This window comes from Pan troglodytes, chromosome 21 (assembly GCF_028858775.2).
Source record: "Pan troglodytes isolate AG18354 chromosome 21, NHGRI_mPanTro3-v2.0_pri, whole genome shotgun sequence".
NCBI classification, from domain to species: domain Eukaryota; kingdom Metazoa; phylum Chordata; class Mammalia; order Primates; family Hominidae; genus Pan; species Pan troglodytes.
In genome coordinates, this window is record NC_072419.2 from 55,534,964 (window position 1) to 55,553,902 (window position 18,939).

Sequence of the window (18,939 nt, forward strand, 5' to 3'; positions counted from 1 at the left end):
TTATGCCTGTATCCCAGCACTCTGGGAGGCTGAGGTGGGTGGATCACCTGACGTCAGGAGTTCGAGACCAGCCTGGCCAACACGGTGAAACTCCGTCTTTACTAAAAATACAAAAATTAGCCAAGTGTGGTGGCGCATGCCTGTATTTCTAGCTACCTGGGAGGCTGAGGCAGGAGAATCACTTGAACCCAGGAGGTGGAAGTTGCAGTGAGCCGAGATCGTGCCATTGCACTCCAGCCTGGGCAACAGAGCGAGACTCCATCTCAAAAATAAATAAATAAGGCTGGGCGTGGTGGCTCATGCCTGTAATCCCAGCACTCTGGGAGGCCGAGGTGGGCAGATCACCTAAGGTCAGGAGCTCGAGACCAGCCTGGCCAACATGGGGAAACCCCATCTTTACTAAAAATACAAAATAAGCTGGGTGTGGTGAGTGTGCCTGTAATCCCAGCTACTTGGGAAGCTGAGGCAGGAGAATTGCTCGAACCTGGGAGGCAGAGGTTGCAGTGAGCCGAGATCACACCATTACTGCAGCCTGGTGGACAGAGTGAGACTGTGAGACTCAGTCTCAAAAAAAAAAAAAAAAAAATAAATAAATAAATAAATAAAATAAATAAATACAAAATAAATAAATAAAGGTTTTACTTATACCAAATACATATACAATGGAGGGCATACAATGTAAATATGTAATATAAAGGATAATAAAAATATATAAAATGAATACCCAAGTACCTTCCACCCAATTTAAGTAGAAAACTGACAAATTTTTTGAAGACCTTTGTTAGCCTTCCTAACCTGAATTTTATATTACTCATTTCCTTTTTAAAAGATAATAATGTTACCACATTTATACTGTATCTAAGTAACACATTGTCTAGTATATATGTTTCCATAACTTGCCTTTTTTTTTTTTTTTGAGACTATGTCTGTCACTCAGGCTGTAGTGCAGCATTGCAGTCATGGCTCACTGCAGCCTCAACCTCCTGAGCTCAAGCCATCCTCTCGCCTCAGCCATCTAAGTAGCTGGGACTACAGGCACGCACCACCACACCCAGCTAAATTTTTTTCTTTTTTTTTTTAGTAAAGACGGGGTCTCATTATGTTGCCCAGGCTGGTCTCCAACTTCTGGGCTCAAACAATCCTCCTGCCTTGCACTTGCAAAGTGCTGGGATTACATGCATGGGCCACTATGCCCGGCTAACTTGCCTTTTTCATTCAGCATGTTTTTGAGATTCGTATGTGTTACTGTATATGCTGTGTTTCATTCCTTTTCACTGTTGTACTGTATTTCATTATCTGAGTTGACTTAATTGATCCATCCATTGAAGAAATGTTGATGAACATTTGAGTTCTTTCTGATTTTCTGCTATGATAAAGTGGTTACGTAAATTTAAATATCCCCAGCAGCAGTGCATCAGAGTTTCCATTGCTTCAAATTCTCATCAACATGGGGTTATATCAAACTTTAATTGTTGCCAAACTGGTGTGTAAGTAATAGTTATCTCATTGTGGTTTTAATTCCTCTAGTTTTTAATGAGCACTTTTCATATATCTATTGAACAATTTCCTATTTTGTGATGTGCCTGTTAAAAGTCTTTTATCTCATTAGCTGGGCGTGGTGGCACTTGCCTGTAATGCCAGCTACTTGGGAGGCTAAGGCAGGAGAGGAGAATCGCTTGAACCTGGAAGGTGGAGGTTGCAGTGAGCCGAGATCACGCCACTGCACTCCAGCCTGGGCAACAAGAGTGAAACTCCATCTCAAAAAAAAAAAAAAAAAAGTATTTTATCTCTTTTCCTTATATTAAGCTATTTGTCTTTCTCTGATTGACTCATAGCTCTTTATTTATTCTGGGAATTATTTTTAAGTCTCACTGTTCTGGTATTTACTATATTCTACGTTAAGATTTGATTCTAGGAAGACATGCACTTCTTACCTGTATTCTCGGGTCCTGCTGGAGAAACACTTTGCGTGAAAGAACCGACACCAAGACCTAGCCACTCCAGCATCATGGAATGCTTCCAGTGCTGGAAGCAAATCCATTCACTATCCTAAGGAAAGAAGAATGAGCATTTGTGAGGATTCTATGACAACCAATGTGAAGGCTGGGTCTCCTCAAAGAATCAAAAGCAGATTGGGGCATGGTAGCTCATGCCTGTAATCCCAGCAATTTGGAAGGCCAAGGCAGGAAGACTGCCTGAGCCCAGAAATTCAAGACCAGCCTGGGCAATACGGTGAGACCCTATGTCTTTAAAAAGAGAGAAAAAAAAAAGACTGGGTGTGGTGGCTTGCGCCTGTAATCCCAACACTTTGGGAGGCTGAGGCAGGCGGATCACCTGAGGTCACGAGTTTGAGACCAGCCTGGCCAACATGGTGAAACCCTGTCTTTATTAAAAATACAAAAATTAGCCAGGCATAGTGGTGCATGCCTGTAGTCCCAGCTACTCAGGAGGTTGAGGCAGAAGAACTGCTTGAACCCGGGAGGCAGAGGTTGCAGTGAGTGGAGATTGTGCCACTACACTCCGGCCTGGGTGACAAAAGCAAGATTCTGTCTCAAAAAAGCTGGGTGTGATGGCATGCACATATAATCCCAGTTACCCAGGAGGCTGAGGTAGGAGGACTGCTTGAGCCCAGGAGGCCGAGGCTGCAGTGAGCTATGATTATGCCACTGCCCTCCAGCCTGGGCTCAAGACCCTATCTCAAAAGAAAAAAGAATCAAAAGTAATTCCCTTAAAGTTTATAGGCTGTACTATTCACAACAGCAAAGACATCTAATCAACCTAAATGCGCATCAATGAAGGACTGGATAAAGAAAACGTGGTACATATATACCATGGAATACTATGCAGCCATAAAAAAGAATGAGATCATGTCCTTTGCGAGGACATGAATGGAGTTTGAGGGCATTATCTTTAGCAAACTAACACAAGAACAGAAAACCAAATACTGCATGTTCTCACTTATAAGTTAAATGATGAGAACACATGGTCACATAGAGGGGATCAACACACTGGGGCCTATTGAAGGGTGGAGGATGGGAGGAGGGAGAGGAGCAGGAAAAATAACTGATGAGTACTAGGCTTAATATCTAGGTGATGTACAACAAACCGCCATGACACAAGTTTTTTTTTTTTTTGAGACAGAGTCTTGCTTTGTCACCCAGGCTGGAGTGCAGTGGCACGATCTCGGCTCACTGCAAGCTCTGCCTCCCGGGTTCACACCATTCTCCTGCCTCAGCCTCCTGAGTAGCTGGGACTACAGGCGCCCGCCACCATGCCCGGCTAATTTTTTAATTTTTTTAGTAGAGACGGGGTTTCAGCGTATTAGCCAGGATGGTCTCAATCTCCTGACCTCGTGATCCGCCTGCCTCGGCCTCCCAAAGTGCTGGGATTACAGGCGTGAGCCACTGCGCGCTCAGCCTCATGACACAAGTTTACCTACGTAACAAACCTGCACACGTACCCCTGAACTTAAAAGTTAAAAAAAAATTAAAAAATAAACATTATATTGTTAAAAAAAAAAAGTTCAGAGGCTGTGAACTAGCATCTCCTTGGGCAACTGGAACATTTAACATGACTTGTACAGAATTTTAAAAATCAGAGGGCTGGGCACGGTGGCTCATGCCTATAATCCCAGCACTTTGGAGAGCCGAGGTGGGCGGGTCACCTGAGGTCAGGAGTTCAAGACCAGCCTGGCCAATGTGGTGAAACCCTGTCTCTACAAAAATTAGCCAGGCATGATGGCAGGTGCCTGTAATCCTAGCTACTCAAGAGGCCAAGGTAAGAGAATTGCTTGAACCCGGGAGGCAGAGGTTGTAGTAAGCCAAGATCGTGCCATTGCACTGCAGCCTGGGGTGAGAGAGTGAGAACTCTGTCTCAAAAAAAAAAAAAAAGAAGAAGAAAAAAAAGAATTAAAAAAATTTTCCAGCCTATTTTGACAAAATCAGGAGCTATGGCAGCAATGACTGTTTATTACTGAATGGCAACAAATGGCTGGAGCTGGGTTGCTACCACATCTGTTCTAGTTTGCCACAGTCCTCTCCGCTTCTTAATATTTCAAATCTAGATTGCTTCACTTATTTGTAAGACCTGAATGACCTCTGTAAGCTTTTGGTTTGTAATCCTGTAAATCAGCAACCTAATGATAACAAAGCTACCATTTCACGGGGTTCCTAGCCCGCCACTTTACAGAGACTGTCTCAGTTATTTCTTACCGTATCTTTTGAAGGTAGGCATTATTATTATCCATGTTTGATTGCTGAGGATCACATGAACCCAAGTCACACAGTCAGTCTGCATGACTATATCTATCAACTCCCAAGTTCTCTATCTGTGCTAGTTTGCCTCTGGTTATGATTTTCTTCATTTCATTTAACAAACACTTATAGTACAGTTACTAAATTAATAAGTTTACAAATATCACCTTGCTCATCTAAATAACAATCCTGTAAGAACAAAGATCTGTAAGAAATTGCCTTTTTTGCAAATCAATATTACAGATATTGGCAATTTCATATGGTTCAACTTAATGCTTATTATTATCCCCATTTTATAAAAGGGGAAACAGCCACAGAAAATTAAGTAACTTGTCCAGAGCCAAGCCCAGACTAAAACCCAACAGGCTGGTTCGAGTTTTGTTCCTGACCAGCATATTCAGCTGCCTCTCATCACAAAAGGGAACTTTACACATTGTGGCAGCATCAGATTATCAAACAGGTAAAGTTTTGGACTGATGCTTCTCCTGGAGGCTACCTCAAAGTACTGAGGCCAGAGACATATTTGTGTCCCCCAGGATGACCCCTACCTGCACTGGTCCATTCATGAGACTTTCCCAGTGCTGGGGTGAGATGTACTTCTGCAGGTACTGTTCCCGTAGGACACCACGCATGGTGCACTCCAGGGTCTTGGCTCCTTCATGAAGCTCTTGCTCTGACTCCTTCATCTGTGTCATGATCTGCCAAGAACAGAGGGAAAGAAATGATGAGGAAATATCATCATCCCCCAAACTCAGTCCTCACCTTGAGGGAAAACAAAGCTAAGACAGGAACATTAAGGAGGGAGAATAAATAAACAGACTGGTCAACAAACCAATTTCCCAAGGCACATTATTGTGGTCTTGAAACCAAAGAACTAGTATCGGTTGGGTGTGGTGGCTCATGCCTGTAATACCAGCATTTTAGGAGGCCAAGGCAGGTGGATCACTTGAGGTCTGTAGTTCAAGACCAGCCTGGCCAACATGGCGAAACACTGTCTCTACTAAAAATGCAAAAATTTGCCAGGCGTGGTGGCAGGTTGAATATCCCTTATCCAAAATGCTTGGGACTAGAAGTGTTTCAGATTTTGGAATATTTGCGTTTATACTTACTGGTTGAGCATCGCAAATCTGGAAATCCAAAACGTGAAATAATGTTGGGCCGGGCGCGGTGGCTCACGCCTGTAATCCCAGCACTTTGGGAGGCCGAGGCGGGTGGACCATGAGGTCAAGAGATCGAGACCAGCCTGGCCAACATGGTGAAATCTTGTGTCTACTAAAAATACAAAAATTAGCCAGGTGTGATGGCGGGCACCTGTAATCCCAGCTACTCAGGAGGCTGAGGCAAGAGAATCGCTTGAACCTAGGAGGTGGAGGTTGCAGTGAGCCGAGATTGTGCCACTGCACTCCAGCCTGGGTGACTGAGCAAGACCCTGTCTCAAAAAAAGAAATAATGTTGGCACTCAGAAAGTTTTGGATTTGGATTTTCCAATTTGAGATGCTCAACCTACACAACAGAAAAACAAACAGGCCAAGAATACTGTGGGAGAGACTTCAAGGCTCACAATATCTGTTCTCTCTCTTTTCCTTAGTAATAAGAACTCAGATTTTTGACTGGGCACATTGCTGCCCAGCTAAAAGATGACATTTCCCTGGTCAGTTGGCTGTACACAGAGGTGCTGTGGGTGGTATGGGGGAAGGAGCGTTAAGGTAGGGTGGGGATGGGCAGTGTTTCCTTGTCTTTTCTCCATCTTGGATTGTGAAGGCAAAGGTCATACCAAGGGATTGGCAGAATAGAATGCTGAAAGGAACCTGGGTCCTCCAGAGCTTTGAGGAGCCTCCAAATCTACCCTGGGCTGCCTACCCAGAAAGCCACTGCTATCTTGTTTAGGTCCCTCTTGAACTACCCCAGATATTTCAGAGCTGGGACTTACACTCATGTAGGCCCTTCGGAGGTGCATGGGGAGGTTGCGGCGGAATTCCCGCTTGTTCCTCAGCTCCCTTAGGGTGAACTGCTTCAGGATTTCACTGTTGCTCCTTCCACCCACCCGCACAATGCTGGTCTTCTGACAATTGTAGATGCCTGTGGAACAAAGTGGAGCATGGCAGGGTTGAGAGGAGCTTATGCTAGGTTCTCTCAGGTGAGAGCTGTGTGTATTTGGGATCTAGTCTGGTCCCTTAGAGAATAAACTTGTGCTTAAAGGAAATTTACCCCATTAATGAGTGAGAAGGTCCCCGAGAAGATGTGACCTGCAGAGCAGTAAAGTGTAGCACTTAAAGAGTACAGGTTCTGGAATCAGACAACTAGAAATCCAACTCTTAGCTCTACCACTTATTGCTGTGTAACCTGGGGCAAGTGACTTGAGTCTCAGTTTCTCTGTCTGTGATTTAGAGATGGCAATATCTCCCATATAGGGCTACAGTCTGGATAAATGAAAGAAAATCTTTAAAGCTCCTAGCTAGGGCCCAGCACAAAGCAAGCACCCAGGATATGTTACATATTTTTCACTCTGCAGATTTACTGATTGCTCATATGTTTTAGGCATGTGCCAAGTTCTGAAGACATAGCAGTAGAAACATAGGCCCAGTTTCTGATTTGTTATTTCTTTGTCTCTGGCAGGAAGTTACTCATTAAATAATTAATATGGCAGCAATAAATGTAGTGAGTACTGGTAGCAGGGGACATTACCTAGTCTGGGTGGGGTAGGGATCTATTTTTAAGAATCTAATATTTAAACTCAGACTCTAAGAATAAAGATTTATCTAGGTGAAAGGGAGGTATAGAAGAATAAAAATAAAGGAAAAGCATATATTTATTCATCCATTAATGTTATTTAGTATTTTTTGAGTGCCTAATACGTGCCAGGATATGTGAATACAGCAAGAAAAGGACCAATCCTCATCTAGGGTAGCGATACATAAAATAGATTATAAAAAAATAAAAAATGCAAAAGAGACTTCACTTTGGGGCTATAGAAAAAGTCCACCTGAGAAGAGAGATTTAAAGTGGGACCAGAAGAATGAGTAGGGCCAGGTTGAGTAGGGCCAGGTTGAATAAGCTCAAGATGGAGAGGGAAAAAACTATTCCAGGCCAGAGGATGGCATGGGCCAATGGAGGACGTAGAGGCTTTCAAGGAACTGAAGATAACCAGTGTTGCTGGAGTTAGGGAGAACAAGGTTAAGAAGTAGGAGCTGTGGTTCACAGTCCAGCTGGGACAGATCACAAACGGCCATGTAAGTAATGATAAGGACTGTTGACTCTGAAGAGCAATAGAAAGCTACTGAAGTTGCTGATGGTTCAATCATCAACATCTTGATAGAGAACAAATTTGCCTATAAGTATTACCTTCCAGAAACTGGTCCAAAGCATGATTAGTATAACACACAACCAAGATGGGGAACTTCTGGAGGCTAATTTGCCAAACAGACTCGTTGGTTAGGAGGGCCTGAACAATTTTTAGACCCACATAGGTTTTGCCTAGAAAATAAGGAAAAAGGAATTTAACAATTTAGACATTTTCTAAGTAAAGTAATTACTCAGAGCAAAATCTTTTTTTAAATTTAATATAATACATTAAGATAGTTTAAAATCTAAGAAGCATACACGGTATATTGTGAAAAGTCCCTCTTGCACTCTGTCACCCAGTTCTCTGGGTGGAAGCAACCAATGTTACCAGTTTCTTTTGTAACTTTACAGAGACAGTATATCCATGCATATACAAACAATACAAATGTGTATTCTTTTTCTAGACTTCCCCTTTTCTCCTTAAAATATGAATAGTAACAGACTATTTTTACCATTCTACATCTTGATTTTTTTTCACTTAATGTATCTTGAAGGTCATTCTCTATCAATACATAGGAGAATCCCATCCCCCCCACCCCCCTTTCCTTTTTACAGCTGTTAAGGTATTTTTTAGCCAGTTTTCTATTGATGCCGTATATATTGTTTCCAATCTTGTGGCAAATTAGAAATACTTTTTATATACATGGTAGATTTACTTTTGTGATGGGAGGGGAAAACTTGTAGAAATCAACATTGGAATAAGAGTTATAGGCTCATTAGTAAATGGCCATTAATTAATTAATTAGGCTAAAAACTGCTAAATTCTCTCTTTTTGTTTGAGATGGAGTTTCGCTCTTGTTGCCCAGGCTGGAATGCAATGGTGTGATCTTGGCTCACCGCAACCTCTGCCTCCCGGGTTCAAGCGATTCTCCTGCCTCAGCCTCCCAAGTAGCTGGGACCACAGGCGCACGCCACCATGCCCAGCTAATTTTTGTATTTTTAGTATAGATGGGGTTTCACCATGTTGGGCAGGATGGTCTTGATCTCTTGACCCTTGTGATCTGTCCGCCTTGGCCTCCCAAAGTGCTGGGATTACAGGCGTGAGCCACCATGCCTGGCCTGCTAAATTCTTACATTGTGTCAGGCTGGTAAGGTAAACACTGTCCTCAAAAATCTCAAAGTTGAGGGAGGGAGTGATATAAGATAATCAAAGATTTCACTACAGCAGGATAAGTAACAATTTCTTCCTTCTTTTTTAAGGCCCTATGTTGTTCAGACTGGAGTGCAGGGGCTATGTGTACTGCAGCCTGAACACCTGTTTTCAAGGGATCCTCCCATCTCAGTCTCCCAAGTACTTGGTACTACAGGTACTCGTCAAGACGTCCAGCTTTGTTACATAAAGTTTTTTTTTTTTTTTTTTTAAATCATGAGTTGCCATTACTTCATTGGTGTTTTTTAAAGACTTCTTCCTGTTTGGGGTTTTGTTTTCTTTTGGTACTTCCTTTCGGAGAGTAATTTAGCAGTAGCTATTTTAACTGTTAATGTAAATTCCCACTTCTAATAATCGTTATGACCCCAGAGTAGAATTAGAGAGTGGCACATGAGGAGAAAGGTATAGGAAGGTATAGTTCCACGACAAGTACAATGTGGCAGATAGGAGCCAGGATTCTACAGCTAGACTGCCTGAATTCAATTCCTAAACTTGTCACTTAACATTTGTGTGAGCTTCAGTACATACTTCCCACCTCTTAAGAGGTTATTTAACCCTTCTTTGCCTTAGCTTTCTTCATCTGTACAACGGTTTTTTTTTTTTTTTTGAGGTGGAGTCTTGCTCTGTTGCCCAGGCTGGAGTGCAGTGGAGCGATCTCAGCTCACTGCAAGCTCCGCCTCCTGGGTTCACGCCATTCTCCTGCCTCAGCCTCCTGAGTAGCTGGGACTACAGGCGCCTTCCACCATGCCTGGCTAATTTTTTTATATTTTTTAGTAGAGACAGGGTTTCGTCGTGTTAGCCAGGATGGTCTCGATCTCCTGACCTTGTGATCCACCCGCCTCAGCCTCCCAAAGTGCTGGGATTACAGGTGTGAGCCACCGTGCCTGACCAACTGTATAATGGTTTTAGTAATGGCTTCTATTTCACAAGGTTGTGAGGATGCAATTAGTTAAGGTATGTAAAGTAAGTAAAATGTTGCTTCACACATAGTGCTATTATATATTTGATACTATTTAATTTAAAATAATATAAAATTGAACCAATTATATAAAGCAGAAATCACACATCTCACTACATTTTACCTCTAGCAATCTTGTTATCTATTACTGTGCATGACAATGGGTTCCTATTGGAAAATCCCTATGAGCAGCTACTTTATAAACAAATTTTATGCCCATTTCGGGAGGAATGGTATTAACTAAACATTCTATTGCAACAAAACCAAAAATTGACAAGTGGTACCTAATTAAACTAAAGAGCTTCTGCACAGCAAAAGAAACTATCAACAGAATAAACAGACAACCTACAAAATGAGACAAAATATTTGCAAACTCTGTATCCATCTAAGGTCTAATATCTGCAATTAAACAACCCCATTAAAAAATGAGCAAAGGACATGAACAGACACTTCTCAAAAGAAGACATACACATGGCCAACAAGCAGAGGAAAAAAATGCTCAACATCAACATCACCAATCATTAGAGAAATGCAAATCAAAACCACAATGAGATTCCATCTCACACTAGTCAGAATGGCTATTAATAAACAGTCAAAAAAAAAGTCAAAAAATAACAGATGCTGGTGAGGTTGCAGAGCAAAGGGAAAGTTTATACACTGCTGGTGGGAATGTACATTAGTTCAGCCACTGTGGAAAGTAGTTTGGAGATTTCTCAAACAGCTTAAAACAGAAATGCCATTTGACCTAGCAGTCCCATTATTGGGTATATAATGGGAAGGAATATAAATCATTCTCCCATAAAGACACATGCACATGCATGTTCATTGTAGCACTATTCACAATAGCAAAGATATGGACTCAACCTAGATGCCCAACAATGGTGGACTGAATAAAGAAAATGTGGCATATATACACCATGGAATACTATGCAGCTATGAAAAAGAAGAAAATCATGTCCTTTGCAGCAAAGTGGATGGAGTTGGAGGCCATTATCCAAAGCAAATTAATGCAGGAACAGAAAATTAAATATCACATGTTCTCACTCATAAATGGGAGCTAAACATTGAATACACATGGACACAAAGAAGGGAACAGACACCAGGGCCTACTTCAGGATAGAGTGGGAGGAGGGTGAGGATCTAAAAACTACCTATCAAGGGCTGAGTGCAGCGGCTCACACCTGTAATCCCAGCACTTTGGGAGGCCAAGGCAGGTGGATCACCTGAGGTCGGGAGTTCGAGATCAGCCTGTCTAACATGGTGAAACCCTGTCTCTACTAAAAATACAAAATTAGCTGGGTGCGGTGGTGCATGCCTGTAATCCCAGCTACTTGGGAGGCTGAGGCAGGAGAATTGCTTGAACCCAGGAGGCAGAGGTTGCAGTGAGCCGGAATCGTGCCACTGCACTCCAGCCTGGGTGACAGAGTAAGACTCTGTCTCCAAAAACAACGACGACAACAAAAAACTTACCTATCAGGTACTATGCTCATTACCTGGATGACAAAATAATCTGTACACCAAACCTCTGCAACATGCAATTTACACATGTAACAAACCTGCACATGTACCCCTAAACCTAAAATAAAAGTTGGAAAATAAAATAAGTAAATAAGAAGACATTCTAGAAACCTAGAGTCAAGGCTCCGTCCCTTGCTTATCTTACAAAGCAGATCTTATGTACTCTAAAAAATTTTGTCTTACCTGTTCCAGGAGGTCCTTGAATAATAGCCAGTTCCCTTGTGAGAGCAAACTGCAAGGCTTCCATCTGGGAGTCATCCAGCTTCAGGGCTTCTTTTGAGGGCCACTGGCCAGGATCTAAGACATTAATTCTGGGATGTCTCAAACCCTCGACATTTCTTAGAAATTCCCCAGTGGCTGAGGGATTCTCTATTAAGGGGGTAAAGTCATATCTGCCCCCCATTAGCAAGTACCTTGGCTCCTTCACATGAGAGTTACACTCCACGATATTCCTCTGGAAGGGGACATCTTCTTCCTGGACCTCCTGGAGTCCTTCCAGGACGTGCCTGTAGGCCTCAAAGTATGCAGTTGTCTCTACCATGAGGAAAGAGTCAGAGGGCTGGACCTCTGCTAGCAGCTGTTGGCTTTGCTCATTGAAGCAGAGCTGGACAATTCCTCGGCAGAGATCTTCCTGCTCCCTGTTAGATACGGTGGCAAAAAGAAATGTCTCGAAGTTGTCCTTGGACATGCATACCAAAGACCCATAGAGCAATCGTTTGGAATTCTGCCAGCGAACAAACTTCAGTGGTTTTGTGTCAAACTGCACCTTGTAGACTATGCCTGATGATGAACACATGGGGGTGATAATCCTGGTGTCAAAGTAGATTCGGATGTCATCAAACTTTCTCTTCCTCAGGCCCTGGTCTTCAAAGCTTTGGAGAAGTTCCAAAATACCTTCCCGTAAAGGTCTGACGAAATCTTCTCGCAGGAGCCGGAAATGGGTATCCAGATAGACAGCAGTGCTGTCGTATTTTCCAGAAATGATATTGGGGCGAAGGAAGGGCCTCTCATCCAAGTGCACTTCATTGTAGGTAGGGTAAATGGGCATGGTTCGGTAGCTCTCAACATGGTCTTCTGCCTCAGGCTGCACTAGAGTGTAGGTATCCACTCTCAAAGTGCCCTCTCGCCTCTTTTCCTGCAGATGTTCAATGATAGTCTGTACCTTTTCCAGGTTCTTCTCCGTTTCCTCTTCTATGTCAACACCAGAGGCTCTCAGAGCATTAAGAGAGGTTGGCAGGAGGGAAACCAGCATGGAAGTTTCCTGCACAGAGCTGGCAGGGAAGACACTTACAAGGTCCTGGAGGAGGGAGATGATGTTGCTTATGTGCTCTGGATACTGGTTTCGGATGTCAGGGATGGGTTCAGTGATCATCCCTACCACATAAGCAGGCAGGCAGACTTTGAGAAATTTGGAGTTTTTCAATGTGCCCAGTACATGGAGAACACTCTGGCGATCCATTTTGGAGCTACAAGCCTTCCGAAGAACCTGACAGATGAGCTCAAGGAAGTTAGATTTCATGGAAGAATGAGAAAGGAGCTCTTTCAGCCCTAAACTTGTGGCAAGCGTGATGACCACCTCAGAAGGGTCTTTCTGCAGAAGACTTTCTAAGAACTTGTAGCCCAGTTTCTTCGCCTGCTGTGGCTGTTCTGTAGGCTTCTGGTGGGGAGTCCGCCACTGCTGGAAGTTGTCATTGGACCATGGTGGTCTGCGGTTCCTACAGTCCTGGTTGCCATTTCTCCACCTGGTGTCATTCTCCTGATCATGTCTTTGGTCTCTAGCTTCGTCGCTGGCATGCCCCTCCTGGTTCCTCCTTCCTTGATGTGGGTTCCTGCCCATGGCCCTAAATCTCTCTTCCCTCTGCCAGTAAGCAGCAGGATGTTTGTTGGCCCTAGGATGCCTTCCAGGGTGGCTGGCTCCTCCTCGGAGAGCATTGGCTGGTGGGTTACTGGCCTGATTTCTAGCTCTTGGTGGTAACTCTCCATCCACAGGGCCTAAACACAATGAAATATTGAGTAACCACAAGAACCAAGTTCTGTTGGAAACCCAACAGAACAACAATGAACGTGCTTTCATTTTCCAAAATAACTAAAGAGCTCAGGTTTTATACGGTAAGAAAAACGATTTCTACCAAGTCATATGATAAATGAAAGATAATTACTGTTGCTGTAGAGGTTAGGAAAATATTATTTTTCCAAAGGATGCAAAAGGGAAAAGGAATAAACAGTTATTGAGTACCTGATGTGTGTTAGAGAATAAATACATACAGTATGTCTCATTGCTTCTAATCTCATGCCAGTACCAAATAACAGTCAGAACATGAGTTTAAAGGCCAAACTGACTTGGTTCAAACATTGGCCTGGCCACTGCCTTACTATATAACCTTGGCCAAGTTGTATAATTTCTCTAAGTCTCAGTTTCTGCTTTTTTTTTTTTTTTTTTGAGACGGAGTCTTGCTCTGTCTCCCAGGCTGGAGTGCAGTGGTGCGATCTCAGCTCACTGCAACCTCTGCCTCCTAGGTTCAAGTGATTCTCCTGCCTCGGCTCCCGAGCAGCTGGGATTACACACACCTGCCACCGCGCCTGGCTAATTTTTATATTTTTAGTAGAGATGGGGTTTCACCATCTTGGCCAGGCTGGTCTTGAACTCCTGACATTGTGATCCACCCGCCTCAGCCTCCCAAAGTGCTGGAAGTGCTGGGATTACAGGCGTAAGCCACCGTGCCTGGTGGGGATTTTATAAAGATTAAATGTTTATAAAGTGCTTAGTATAGTACTGGACACATTAAAAACTCTCAATAAATGTTAGTTATTACTAATAGCAGTAATTGGGAATATCCTATTGATTCTAAGGGGGCCACTGGTTCTACCACTAAACAATTATCACAGCCAACAGAGACATCAAGTGAAATAATATTACAAAGGGAAGTACTACCTGAATGCTGTCCAGCATCAGCAAATGCAGTTTGAATGGGAAAGAGAAAGGTGGGGTTTCCTTACCAAGATGTTTTTGAGCTAACAGACTATGAAAGAAACTGAAAAATGAAACTCAAGTTTTCCTCCTTTCTGTAGCATGAACTTCACCCTCATAGTACTTACCAATTACCAACCCTTATACAGGAAGCCTAACATACCCAAAGTCCAGTTTTTTTCACTTTCCTTTTTGCTAAAACTGATTCTGGGGCTGACCTAACTTAGCAGAATGACATGAAGATTTTAAAAACAAATAAAATACGACTGTATACAATGATTTGATAAAAAAGTTGTAAAAGCTTCAAATGCATGTTATATTTGAGATGATTATACCATTTCCTGACATCAGATACTAAATCAATTTATGCACACTCTTCCTTGTTTTGCATTTTGTAGAGAATTTTATTTTTTATTTTTTGAGAGGGAGTCTGGCTCTGTCGCCCAGGCTGGAGTCCAGTGGCATGATCTTGGCTCACTGCAACCTCCGCCTCCTGGGTTCAAGCAATTCTCCTGACTCAGCCTCCTGAGTAGCTGGGACTACAGGTACCTGCTGACACACCTGGCTAATTTTTTGTGTTTTTAGTAGAGATGGGGTTTCACCATGTTAGCCTCGATGGTCTCAATCTCCTGACCTCGTGATCCGCCTGCCTCGGCCTCCCAAAGTGCTGGGATTACAGGTGTCAGCCACCGTGCCCAGCCGAGACTTTAATGTGACAACATAAAGGAATATTTGGTAAAATATAAATGATCTACAACTGAACTCTAAATTTTTATAATTGTTACTTACATATTTACTTTTCAAACTACCTCCAAAATCAGAAGAAAGTACTACTTTTAATATTTTTATCTGATTAGAAGACTCTATGTCTTGGAAGAATGGAAAATCGTATCATTTCTTATTCTTTCAACATTCATGGCCAGGTGTGGTGGCTCATGCCTGTAATCCCAGCACTTTGGGAGGCTAAGGCAGGCAGATCGCTTGAGCTCAGGAGTTTCAGAACAGCCTGGGCAACATGGAGAAACCCTGTCTCTACTAAAAATACAAAAATGAGCCACACGTGATGGTGCATGCCTGTGGTCCCAGCTACTTGGGAGGCTGAGGTGGGATGATTGCTTGAGCCCGGGAGGTCGGGGCTGCAGTAAGCCAAGATCATGCCATGGCACTCCAGCCTGGGCAACAGAGCAAGACCCTGTCTCAAAACAAAAAACAAACCATTCACATAGCTCATAAGAGCCCATAGTTCTTCCTCATTTGTTCCACAGCTAAAACTCTTTGGAAGACACATTGCAAACTTATGGAAAAGCAGGAATCCATTTGGTTGTTTAGTTTTAGAAAGTGCTGAGCAAGCAGAATAATTCCTTTAGTAGAGTGATGGTCTTGGAACTAATTTAGCTTTGGTGACTAGGATTCACGATCTGCACTATCCAATACAAAGCCATTAGCCACATGTGGCTGCTATGTTTGTGAAATGTAACTACTTTGAATTAAGACGTGTAAAACACACGAGATTTTGAAAGCTAGTACCAAAGACTGTTAAGCATTACATTAAAAATTTTTATGTTGATAATATCTTAAAATGAGTATTTGAGGGAAATAAATATACGTGAATTATTAAAGTATGATAATAAATTATAGTCAATTATTATAATCAAATAACATTTTGGTTATACTGGGTTAAATAAGACATTATTAAATTCCTAAATTTTATTAAATTGTCATCAAATTGAAAAAATAAATTTCAAGGCCAGGCACGGTGGCTCACGCCTGTAATGCTAGCACTTTGGGAGGCCAAGGTGGGTGGATCACCTGAGGTTAGGAGTTTGAGACCATTCTGGTCCAACATAGTGAAACCCTGTCTCTACTAAAAACACGAAAATTAGCTGGGCATGGTGGCAGGCACCTGTAATCCCAGCTACTCGGGAGGCTGAGGCAGGAGAATCGCTTGAACCTGGGAGGTGGAGGTTGCAGTGAACCGAGATCGCACCACTGCACTCCAGCCTGGGCAACAGAGCGAGACTCCGTCTCAAAATAAATAAATAAATACATAAATAAATTTCATCTGTTTCTTCTTACGTTTTAAAATGATGTTTCTAGAAAATAAAAACTTATGCTCTTGGCTTACATTGTTTCTATTGGATGCTGCTCTACACCAAACGTCATTTCCCTTTCTGAAACTCTATCACGGTTTTTGTTAAAGTGAACTGCACCCATTCATCAGCTCTCTTAGGAAAACTGGAGGGTTGGCTGTTTTTCAGAGTAATTCATGAAGTAATTATGAAATAACTCATTCTTTTTTTTTTTTTGAGACAAGGTCTTTCTGTCACCCAGGCTGGAGTGCAGAGGCCAGATCACAGTCCAGAGCAACCTCTGCCTTCTACACCCACCCCTTCCCGAGGTTCAAGGGATCCTCCCACTTCAGCCTCCCAAGTAGCCTAAGTAGCTGGGACTACAGGCACGCAGCACCAAGCCCGGCTAATTTATGTATTTTTTTGTAGAGAAAGCCTATTGCCATGTTGCCCAGGCTGGTCTCAATCCCCTGGGCGTAAACAATCCTCCTGCCTCGGGCTCCAAAAATGCTAGGATTATAGGCTTGAGCCACTGCATCCAGCCATAGTCATTCTTTACTTGAGAGATGCAGACAATCTTAGGTAGGCCTGCTCATTTATAGAGAGCCCTATTTCCTTCTCTTATTACTAGAATTTCCTTCTCATTAGGTAGAAAACCTTGCTTACCTCTGTGGTTGGTATGGGAATTCCTGGGCCTGGCATCCAGATGAGGTCTTCTCTCCTCCATGTCTGAGTCACCTGAATTCCTTCACGTTACTTTCTGTTATCTGGAAAACTGCACATGTTGAGTTATCAGTGTCCTCGAAACATAGCATCTAGCAGCAAAAACCCAAACACCATCAAGCCAGTCCTTCTGCCTTTGTTAACATTTTAATGATTTGTTAACTAAGGGTTAAATACAGATTTTAATCTAGAGCACAAGTGCTCGACTCTGCAAATGCCCAATTATGATATAAAATATTAAATTCACAATTTAGCTGATTTCAAGAGATAGAATTCCCCTTTCTTTTACCCTGGCACTTTCTTGGGGTAGAGGGAATGTCATCAATTCCCATTCGAAACTGCTGTTTGGTTTATGCCTTTAGCCAAGTTACTTAATCAGTTGCTAGGTTTCATTTTCCTTTCCTAAGAAGCAGACAATATTGTTGCCAGGGCAAAAAGGAGTACATTTTTGTTAATCCAAAACCATGTGCTCACCACCTTATCTGGCATTTACATATCTGCCACTTATATAGTACCCAATAGCTTGCAGTACCCTACAGTTTATAAATAATTAGTGAGCAGTTATCCCCTTAGCCTACTCTTTGGAATGGAGCCAAATGATTAAGCTCTCTGCTCTACTGAATCAAGAGAAAGAAATTACATGTTTCAATAACCAGGAAGTTTGGCAACTACGAGGTGCTGTTTCCTCAGGACCAGCTAGAAGTCTGATATTCTTTCTTCCTCCTCATTCTTCTACCTTGGTGATCTTTGACACTGGTCCTGTAAGAGGAAGAGGAAGCCCCTTTAAGGGAGCTTCTCAACCCAACTCATACACATGGTGTGGGCTGGGGCTAAGGAAAGAGTGGGTGACTCAGAGTCCTCAGCAAAGGGATTTTTGAGACTGTCTTCACTGAGTTTTAAAATATTCATAATTGGAAACTGTGACTACATTTGGCATTATATGAGGGGCAGCTTTTTTCCTCATCTGAAAAAGGAGTCTCTTTTCTTCCCCCTGGGAATATCTCTGGTGAGTCCCCTCCCTCATCTTATCAAACCCAGCCCTCCTGGCGCAGACTCAGTATTTAGAGTTTGTTTGTTTATTTTCAATTCTCCGAGGGGAAAATTCCTTCTTCCCCTTGTTGAAAAATGCTAAAATAGAAACTCCAGAAAATTTAAAAGAAACGGAAGAAAAGAAAAAAAGATGTTAAAAAAAAGGCAAGGGAAGGAAGGGAGGAGTAGACATGAACAGGAAATGCTGGGATCGAAAACAGACTGAAGTGTTTTTTTTTGGTGGGGGGAATCAAGGCCTAAAGGGCACGAAAAAGAAAATCAGTGATGATCAAGCTGGCCTGGAGTCAGAATGAGAGGGGCTAGTCATCACCAGGGTGGGACGCAGGAGGCTGAGGTCGGAGGCAGAGCTGGGTTTGGGGGAAGTCTCCAGGGTCCTGGGGAATCCCTGACCCAGGGAGCCCACGGTCCCTGATGGAAATGTTATGGGGTCAGGGAGGGCCAAGGCTGTGAGGTGGCGGGGTTACGGGGGCCTTCCGGAGAGGGTGGTAGCGAGCACCAGGGGGTGCTTGCTGAGGACGGAGGCGGCGGGGGGGGGGGGCAGGGAGCAGGCTGAAGGGGGTGCCGAGGTGCTCTGTAGAAGAGGGGGATTGATAAGGTGACAGGAGGTGAGGCCGGAGGAATGAGGGGGGTGCGAGTGGCAGAAGGGAGGACACAGACAGGGGTAGGGGCAGAGGAGATCGAAGTGCTGAGGGCAGAAGCGGTGACGGTGTCGGGGGTGCTGGGGAGAGCGACGGGCCAGCTGAGGGGATGGGGACACTAAAGAGAGTACAGGGGAGCCGAAGGGGCGACGGGGCGCTGAGATGGGCCAGGGGCTGAGTGGGTGACAGGGCGCTGAGTGGGCGATGGAGGTCTGGGGTCTGAGGGGGAGACGGGGCGCTGAGAGGCGCTCTGAGTGGGTGCTGATGCCG

The 18,939-nt window shown here is 43.4% G+C and overlaps 1 protein-coding gene across 6 annotated transcripts in view; it reads right to left on the reverse strand.

Annotated features, from left to right (window-relative positions):
• The window catches only part of ZNFX1 (zinc finger NFX1-type containing 1), a 32,297-nt gene that overhangs the window by 12,673 nt on the left and 685 nt on the right, over nt 1-18,939 (reverse strand). For 3 of the 6 annotated variants that reach the window (XM_016938113.3, XM_003317007.5, XM_016938112.4), the window contains exons 2-7: nt 16,925-17,033; nt 11,405-13,213; nt 7,596-7,727; nt 6,184-6,332; nt 4,802-4,951; nt 1,935-2,049 (exon numbers count right to left, since the gene is read on the reverse strand). In XM_016938113.3, the coding sequence (XP_016793602.2) occupies nt 1,935-2,049; nt 4,802-4,951; nt 6,184-6,332; nt 7,596-7,727; nt 11,405-13,213; nt 16,925-16,985 (2,416 nt within the window). In that variant the 5' untranslated portion in view covers nt 16,986-17,033. Of the gene's footprint in view, nt 1-1,934; nt 2,050-4,801; nt 4,952-6,183; nt 6,333-7,595; nt 7,728-11,404; nt 13,214-16,924; nt 17,074-17,621; nt 17,741-18,939 lie in introns of all 6 variants that reach the window. The other 3 variants (XM_016938110.4, XM_009437407.5, XM_016938111.4) reach the window with 3 other exon arrangements.